The sequence below is a fragment of the Brachyhypopomus gauderio genome, chromosome 7 (genome assembly GCF_052324685.1).
Source record: "Brachyhypopomus gauderio isolate BG-103 chromosome 7, BGAUD_0.2, whole genome shotgun sequence".
Taxonomy (NCBI): domain Eukaryota; kingdom Metazoa; phylum Chordata; class Actinopteri; order Gymnotiformes; family Hypopomidae; genus Brachyhypopomus; species Brachyhypopomus gauderio.
In genome coordinates this window covers 1,570,273-1,580,000 of record NC_135217.1, presented here as the reverse complement: position 1 = coordinate 1,580,000, position 9,728 = coordinate 1,570,273, and the positions used below count along the sequence as shown (strand labels likewise).

Here is a 9,728-nt window from a genome sequence, read left to right as displayed (position 1 = left end):
GGGGCCTCCAACATGCAGGGTCAGTAAAATGGCTTCTCTGCCCTTTTGAATCAGAAGTCCCCCAATCAACTCCATGTGTGGTGCTACGCACACATACTAAACCTTGTACTTTCAGACACAACAGAATGTGTTTTGGCAAGTGGCTCTCTACACTGCTAAACAACATTGCTATCTTCATTAGAGAGTCCTACCAGAGGATGAACACTTGGGAAAGGCAGAGCAAGGATCTAAAACATAGATGTCTTGTCCCAATAGGGCAAACGTGCTGGTGGTCAAGAGATGCTGCTCTATCAAAAGTATTTAGCTGGTTTGGAAAACCAGATGGGGACCTATATGTTGATGTTCTTCACACTCTGTCTGCTATCAAAGATATGAACACCATCAGTACCACCGCACGTGTCAATGCAATGGAATACATCACCCAGCTCTTAAAATATGAAACAGCCTACAGCCCAGGTTTTTATGTGAATCTTCCACATTACCACACCAGTATCAAAGTACCTCCAGACAAGTGGAATGGACATACTGACAGCTCATCGGATGATTGTGGGTGCAGAATCGCAGCTGAACAATATTAGCAGAGACATTCAGGAAGTCAAAACAGCAGCAGACACACTTGTCCAGTGGGCCAACAACAACCTAAATGATGAGAATGAGCTGGAGGTTGAAGCATCTCTGCCACAAAAAACGTGGTAGAAAGAAGAAATCTATGCCAGGTGAGATGTGCCGAGATGAGACTCTAAGTGATGCTATCACGTCATACAAGATTGACGTCCATAACAAAATCATGGACACAGTTTTAGAGAGCATTAACCAGCGCTTTCTGAGAAATGGCACTTTTGGATCCAAAAACTTTAACCAGGTAACAGCCTATGCTGGCAGATTCCCAGAGTCGTCTTTCCAACAGCTGAGCAAGTATCTACTGCCATTTGAAGACAATGCAACAGTTTACAGAATGAGCTCATCAGCCTGGCAGGACAGTGGGACAGGATAAAGACTTCTGTAATGGAGGAGTATCCAAACATGGAAACAAAGGAAGGATCACAGGATGCTGAAGATGAGATGGAGATAGTTTGCAAAAACTGTTCATCTTGCAATGACTGTCCATTCTGCTGCTGTCGGGTTCTGAGGCAATACAATCTCCTTATACATGCATACAGCACCATAGGGCTTGCGTACAAGTTTCTGCTAACCCTGTCTGTAACACAGGTAGCTTGTGAAAGAAGCTTTTCCACTCTAAAGTGAATCAAAAACAGGATTAGGAGCTCTCTTTCACAACAGCACCTTGAGGCTTTCATGCTCATGGCTACTCAGACAGATGTCCTAAAGATGCAGGAGAGTGATAAAATTATAGATGGTGTAGCAGAAAAGAGTCAGTTACTGCAGAGGTTACTCACTGAGTCAACAATGTAGGTTTCAGTAGCTTTCCAGTTGTTTTCCCCTGTATTTTGTCAGGGTCAAGTTGTTAAGCTTGTTAGTTATTTTGATATGCCACTATGTGGCTTTGTAATCATATTATTGCTGGAATGAATAATGTCCATATGACAATAAAAGCTGTCATATACACTACGTGCCATGTATAGATTCATATACAGAGTCATATACATATAGATTCATACACACACACACACACACACACACACACACACACACACACACACACACACACACACACACACACACACACACATATGGATATATATGGCTACTGTTGCTGCTGTTTATCTGGGTGTTTAGGCTGCAGGAGGGACTGCAGTATCAGCACCATGGACAGAGTCTGAGTGGGCGGAGCTCCGTGGTGAGTGAAACTGGCTCAGACTCCTGGTACTGAGAGACAACACACACACACACACACACGTTAACATTCACAACCATGGATGACCGATGAAGTACGTAGAATGCTGAAAGTTAAGAACTCAGCCTTCAAGTCTGGTGACGAGGATGCACTGCGATCGGTGAGAGCCAAACTGGCTCATGGGAAAAAACTCCAGGACCTCTTTCATGACTCCACTAACACCAAGGACATGTGGCACGGCATTCAGACCATTACAAATCACAAGGTAGCCCCTCTGTGGGTGATGATGATGTGGACTTTTTAAATGGACTAAAATACTTTGGGATATTTGAGGCACTAAATAACACCCCTGCAGTAAAAGCTGTTCCCCATAAGAATGAAGAGATCTTCTGCCTTGACCTTGATGATGTACGGAAGACTCTGAGAAGAATCAACACACGGAAGACCCCCGGCCCTGATATCATACCGGGTCGGGTGATCAGGGAATGTGCGGACCAGTCGGTGTATGTTCTGACATTTTCAACACCTCACTGGATCTAGCCAAAGTCTCAGCATTTTTAAAAACCCCAGATATCATCTCTAAATGACTACCAGCCTGTTGCACTAACTCCAATTATGATGAAGTGCTTTGAGAGGCTGATTAAGAAGCACATCACCTCCAGACTACCCACCACTTTTAACCCCTTCCAGTATGCCTACCAGCCAAACCGATCCACTGAAGACACCATCTCCACTGCTTTTCACTTGAGCCTTGCACATCTGGAGGAGAAGAACACTCAAGTTCAGTTCGGCGTTTAATACCATAATTCTACAACATCTGGTGAACAAATTGAAATTTGGGTTTCAGCACTCCCCTGAGAAACTAGCTGCTAGACTTCCTCACTGAACGACCACAGTCAGTAAGGGATGGACAGAACATCTCCAGTGTCATCACCCTCAGCACAGGATCCCCTCAAGGATTCGTACTGAGCCCCCTGCTGTTCACCTTGATGACACACGACTGTGTCCCTAGTTCTGACACAAACCACATCGTGAAGTTTGTAGATGACACTACAGTGGTGGGCCTTATCAAGGGTGACGGTGCCCTGGCCTACAGAGAGGAAGTCAAGCACTTAGTGGGTTGGTGCAGTGCCATCAACTTGATCCTGAACGTGGATAAAACAAAAGAGATCATCATCTACTTGATGAAGAACCAGCCCAGCCACGCTCCACTTTACATCAACTCCAACACTGTGGAAGTGGTCAGCAGCGTGAAGTTCCTGGGGGTGCACATCACACACAACCTCACCTGCTCTGTAAACACCACGTCTCTGGTTAAGAGAGTACAGCAACGTCTGCACTTCCTACTCAGACTGAGGAGGGTCCACCTGCCCCCACCAGCCTTATCACATTCTACAGAAGCACCATAGAGATCATTCTGACCAGCTGCATCTCTGTGTGGTGTGGAGGCTGCAGTGCCTCTGACTGGAAGAATGTGAGGAGAGTGGTGAGGTCAGTGGAGAAGATCATCGGGTCTTCTCTTCCACCCATCCAGGACCTTGCACCAGTGAGCTGCATATCACGAGCACTCAACATCATCAGTGACCCCTCACATCTTCACTGTGGACTGTTCTCACTGCTGGCTTCTGGAAGAAGATTCAGGAGTATTCGGTGCAGGTTCTGTAAAAGCTTTTTCCCTCCAGCCATTAGACTGTTGAACTCGACACCTTGGACGAGGTCAGGAAATTGATGAGCTACATGTCATCTGTACACTACTGCCGATCTGATTCCTGCTGATTACTGCTGATCTGATTTGTGAAATTTGTGTGTTAACGGGCCGCCCAATGGAGGATGGGTTCCCTTTTGAGTCTTGGTCCTCCCAAGGTTTCTTCCTATTCCCCACCATCTAGGGAGTTTTTCCTTGCCACTGTCGCCTTTGGCTTGCTCATTAGGGATTTGGACCCATAGTATTGTTAACCTTGTAAATCCTGTAAAGTGCTTTGTGACAACATATTGTTGTGAAAAGCTCTATACAAATATATTTGATTTGATTTGATTCCACAATGTCACTTTACTGATATTTATTCATGCTGCTATTTTATTTTCTTTGTAGATATGTATATACATATAGATGTACATTATATATCTATACCACATATCCATATTTAAATATCTCTGCTGCTACACTTCTACATTTCTATATTTATACACACTTATTACGTATTTGTGTAATCCTGGGATGCCATCTGGCACATTCTTGAAAACGTAATCTTAAATCTGGGTTATTGAAAAATCTATTGATCTATTTTTATATCGAAATTCTGTGTTACTATCAATAACTTTTCTCTGTATACTCCGTGCGAGCCTAAATGCGACAAAATTTTGTTCTGCGTATACCTGTGTATAATGAATGACAATAAAGCTTGTCTAAGTATAACCAGCTAATGAAAACTGAGTTTGTGTTTGATGTTCCTGACTACAAACCGGTTCTTCCTATTTCACAGAATAAATAAATACTCTTTTTTGCTGAATTAGGTGGAATAATTAAACTGTTTTCGTGTCCGCTACAGTTCAAGTAAAATGTAAATTGCAACATAACTTCAGGTGTCTGCTGCCCCCTTGTGGCTAAAAGCTCTAAATGTTTTTAATTTCCTATCAGTACTTTAGCCCCAATCTCGATGTACAGGAATGCCACGGATGGAGAAGTACGCTTATCCACTTTAAGAAAGTGGATGGAACTTTAAAGAAAATGTAAACTATTAAAAACAGCAAATTTATTATCAAATTTAATATTTATTTAAATATCCTACCCAACCGTAAGAGTGACGCTCAAATGCTGCGACTGGAATAAATGTAAAAGTGAAAGTATTTCAGTCTTTCTTCCTGCAGGTCAAAACAGAGACAGGATTGTACCATGTGAACGTTTACTATCCTACTGTATACTGTCCTACTATTCATGCTGTTATAAGACAAAGATCCGATTAGAGTCGCTCTGAAATGTCCACACAGTCTACTTGACCTAAAGCAGCAGGTGTGTGTGAAGAACCGTGAAGGTAAGAGGAGTTAGCATCATGCTAAAGCGCGCTAGTCACCAACAAGACAAACACAATTAAACAATCCACCATAGTACAGAAAATACTAACCATCTCTCTCTCTCTCTCTCTCTCTCTCTCTCTCTCTCTCTCTCTCTCTCTCTCTCTCTCTCTCTCTCTCTCTCTCAGATTTTATGAGTTTGAACCTGTAGGAGATCATGATGGCAACTGCGAGTATCAGTAAGTCGCACTTCCAAAGTTCATCAGTCCACAACACAGAGGTGGGGACTCGAGTCACATGACTTGGACTCGAGTCAGACTCGAGTCATTAATATTAAGACTTTTGACTTGACTTGAAAAAATATTCAGAGACTTAGACTTGACTTGGACTTTTACACCAATAACTTGGGACTTGAATTGGACTTGAACCTGTTTACTTGCAAAGACTTGATTTTTTTTTACCCCAAATCTAAATTTTAAAACGCATATTAATATTTATAAAGTGCGCCCCATTAATTTCATTTCCGTCCTTCTGACGCAGACCGGCGTTACACCAGATTCTGTGACCGTCGAGTTTTGTGACCACAGGGGGCGCTATTTCACAGTTTCTGTTCAGAGGCACAAACGCTTTACGAATGCTACGCTTTACGAAAACTACGCTGATGCACTTTCTTTACTCGTTTTGTTGGTGTCCACGAGCCAAAATATGACAGATGTTTATATTTACATTTATCGTCTCTTAATTACATAAATGTACTTAAACAAGATTTACCATCCCCTCACCATTGCAGCCAACAAAGAAATCATGAATGGGATGTACAGGTGAGCATTTTTAACTGGGGTCACCAATTCTGACGGCAGCCATCAGAATATGTGACCCCACTGAATCTCCAGGTAACAATAGTAGCCTACACCGTGACCCCACAATAACAGAAAGCAATGAAAAAATAACCCTAACCTTTTATTAGTCTATATTTAAACATTTTATCCAAATGTTTAGAATAACCATTCGTAATGACAGCATCTTGCTTACGATGAAGCTTGCTATTTTCGTGTAAAATGATGTAACGAAACATTCTTGTTTAAGTACATTTATGTAATTAAGAGAAGATAAAATGTAAATGATCTGTCATCTTTTGGCTGGCGGACACCAACAAAACGAGTAAAGAAACGCATCAGCGTAGCATTCGTAAAACGTTGGTGCCTGTAAAAAAAAAGACTCGAAAGGACTTGAAATTCCAAGTTTGAGACTTGGGACTTGACTTGACGGTTGCTTGTCTTGACTCGAGACTTGACTTGAGTTGACTGTCTTTGCTTGAGACTTGACTCGGGACTTGAGGATAAAGACTTGGACTTACTTGAGACTTGCAAAACACTGACTTGGTCCCACCTCTGCCACAACATCACTTCACTTACATTAATGTACAGGGGGTTACAGTATCAAACACTGTTATACCAGTATATTCTTTTTCATGGACATAAATTGTGAAATTATATATGTGTTTCTGTGTGAGGGAGTGTTGTGTCCTACATATGAGTTTAAACGAAGAAAGAAATAATTTGTGTGTGCGTGCGTGCGTGTTTTCTGTCCACAGTGAGTCTGTCCACTGAGAAGCTGCAGAGAGGAAATGTCTCCTTACAGCTGAGAGACTGCAGCGAGTCTGATAGAGGAGATGTGTGTCAGGTGACCAATGGAGACCCAACACAGGAGCTCACAGTAGACGTAGGTGAGTATTCCAGAGCTCCACTCTACATAATCTCTACATCACCATCAGTCTCATCTCAGAATGAACATGAACAGACAGAAATACCAAACCCACATGTTGATAATCCTGTTGTGTTCAGATAAATGAGGTTCAGTGTACAGGGGGTGAATGATGCTCATGTGGAGTGAAGGACTGATGGTTCATTTTAGTGGAACAAACAGTAAAGTGTAAAGTTCCAAAACGGCTGATCGGAGTTAAAGTAATCAGGGTCGCTCAACTCTGAGTAGGTTGACCCAGACAGAAGTACGTCTACACGTTAACTATAAAAGACATTCTTAATGAAATGCCAATAAATAAGATTTATCATGGACCATGGGTTAAAGTTCTCCGTCACTACGACGGATTTCCGTCATTTGATTTTTTTGGGGAAAAAATCCGTCAAATCATAATAAACCACACGCGCGTGCGTGCTATCTTTTGTGGCTGAAATATGATTCTCACTGGCGCTCATCAGCGCTGGATGGATGACGGCGGTGTCATTTGATTGACTTGCGGGTCATTCCGCCTTCAGATTTACGGACATTATGTAGAAAAGTGACCTCCCTCCTGCCTGGCGTGACCGTAGCGCGCGACTCTGTACACCTCGTGCAAACTTGCGCGAACGGCGGAGGCTAGTTGACGCGTCACATTCTTTTTGCAGTCTTGTGCGAAACGATATGTGGTAGTATAAAGAAACACCGCTCAAAAACAGGAGAATTTTAATGTTGCTATGTGTTCCAGGTTTGAAAAGTGCTGGAATTTAGGCTAAAGTACTTTAAAATGTTGAAATTGTAACTACTTCGTTTCACAACAAATATCTGTCTGACTGAACAGTTTTCTTGCATTACGTTAACAAATACGAGCCTCTTGTAATTCCAGGAAACATGAGAGAACGTGAAGACATTAAGATTGGGTGTTTTGAAAATAAACAACCATTTAAAAATGTGATAAAAAGCGAATTATTTCGAATCATTTCGAGTATATGTATAAATATTTAACTTAATTAAATGTAACATTGAAAACGTGTTGAAATGGACCTTGAAAGTGACGTGCAAGTGCTTTAATTCCACCTTATAAAGGTGTATGAACCCTGCAAACATGACTTTGTTCATTGTGCTGAGGCGCGGCGCGTGCGAAGTTACAAAATTCGAGAGGTGCACGACCTTGCGAATCACCAGCGCCCTCCAATAGTATACGGCGCGAGACTGGGAGACTCTCTCACCATGGCTCTCTCATCCTGGCTGCACCGCGCTGGTGAAGTTCCGTTATAGTCTCGCGTGATAGGAATTTCTAAATAAAAGTAATAAATGCAAATTTACCGTTTCTACATAAATAACTACATATACCTTCACTCTTTGTATTTACGAAACATCCTACATGGCATTATAAGGATGTTTGCAAAGGATTTGAAAACTTCAATGCACATTAAACTTAATGTTTTGCAGATAAAATTCAGGTAGAAATACATGAAAACACACAAACAAAATATTTCCATTTAGAACTTTATTTTTGCAAAAGCCGCATGGCTTCCCCTCTTTAAACACTGTTCAATTTACAGTTGATTGGTATTCCCAATTTGTCAAGCATTGTTCATTGTTCCCATGCGAAGTTTACAATGCAGAGAACTTAACAGGCTATTCTTAAATGTTTTCCTCTCCATAAAGTAACTTTATGAACATATACATTGCCAATACAAGACTAGAATGTAAGATTCGTTTGTCTACAAAAACGAGGTATTTTAACTTACACTAAACGCTGGCGTCGGCCATCGTTTTGCACACGAACGAGGAGGGTACGGCTCGAGAAAAGAGACCACCTCCCCGTGGCTGCGTGTGCGTGGCTGCCTGGCCATGGCACAAACGCGTTCCTGATCTCGCGCATGCTCGTTCGTGTGCAAAACGATGGCCGACGCCAGCGTTTAGTGTAAGTTAAAATACCTCGTTTTTGTAGACAAACGAATCTTACATTCTAGTCTTGTATTGGCAATGTATATGTTCATAAAGTTACTTTATGGAGAGGAAAACATTTAAGAATAGCCTGTTAAGTTCTCTGCATTGTAAACTTCGCATGGGAACAATGAACAATGCTTGACAAATTGGGAATACCAATCAACTGTAAATTGAACAGTGTTTAAAGAGGGGAAGCCATGCGGCTTTTGCAAAAATAAAGTTCTAAATGGAAATATTTTGTTTGTGTGTTTTCATGTATTTCTACCTGAATTTTATCTGCAAAACATTAAGTTTAATGTGCATTGAAGTTTTCAAATCCTTTGCAAACATCCTTATAATGCCATGTAGGATGTTTCGTAAATACAAAGAGTGAAGGTATATGTAGTTATTTATGTAGAAACGGTAAATTTGCATTTATTACTTTTATTTAGAAATTCCTATCACGCGAGACTATAACGGAACTTCACCAGCGCGGTGCAGCCAGGATGAGAGAGCCATGGTGAGAGAGTCTCCCAGTCTCGCGCCGTATACTATTGACACGAACGAGCATGCGCGAGATCAGGAACGCGTTTGTGCCATGGCCAGGCAGCCACGCACACGCAGCCACGGGGAGGTGGTCTCTTTTCTCGAGCCGTACCCTCCTCGCGCGCGAGGCTCTCGCGCACGGGTGGAGCCACCGCGATTACGTCATTTTCGGCGCACGCACCGCCCGCGTCGCCCGCGCCGCCCGCGCTGCCCGCACGCGCCGCGTCAAATATAATGGCTTAAACCAGGCTTAACATGGATGGTTTTGTTCTGTTTGTATTTAAAAGCTCTATCCAGTGTAATTTTTTTGTAACATACCTACTTAAAGCAGGTAATCTTACGGCTTATGTTTTTGTGAATAGTGAATTTGATAAAAACAAGAGAGCTTCATACCTTTTAAAACTCACCAGGATTCACTAAATTTGACTTGATCTTTAAATAGTTTTCTGAAGAGGACCCCCAGATTTATGTACATTTATTGCTCAGGTGTTGCATTTTGTCGCTTCATAGATTCTCTCTTCTCTCCTTACACAGGCTGTTTAGATAAATATACTTTATAAATGTGTTTATTGTGTAGAATTAGGCAAAAGAGGTCGTGTCCCAACTACACCACATTTTCAGTAATTGCTAGCATTGTCTTTTGCCAGGAAAAATTTTCAGTCAAATGAAAATTTCTTGCTTTAACCCATGCATGGACTTAAAT

At 41.9% G+C, this 9,728-nt stretch overlaps 1 protein-coding gene and 1 long non-coding RNA gene across 2 annotated transcripts in view; one reads left to right on the top strand and one right to left on the bottom strand.

Annotated features, from left to right (window-relative positions):
• The window catches only part of LOC143518449 (uncharacterized), a 153,623-nt gene that overhangs the window by 66,409 nt on the left and 77,486 nt on the right, over positions 1-9,728 (bottom strand). The gene's annotated exons all lie outside the window — the stretch shown is intronic.
• The window catches only part of LOC143518398 (uncharacterized), an 80,827-nt gene continuing 76,095 nt past the window's right edge, over positions 4,997-9,728 (top strand). Inside the window, exons 1-2 of the mRNA XM_077010863.1 lie at positions 4,997-5,046; positions 6,402-6,533. Coding sequence (XP_076866978.1) covers positions 5,025-5,046; positions 6,402-6,533 — 154 coding nt within the window. The 5' untranslated portion in view covers positions 4,997-5,024. The remainder of the gene's footprint in view (positions 5,047-6,401; positions 6,534-9,728) is intronic.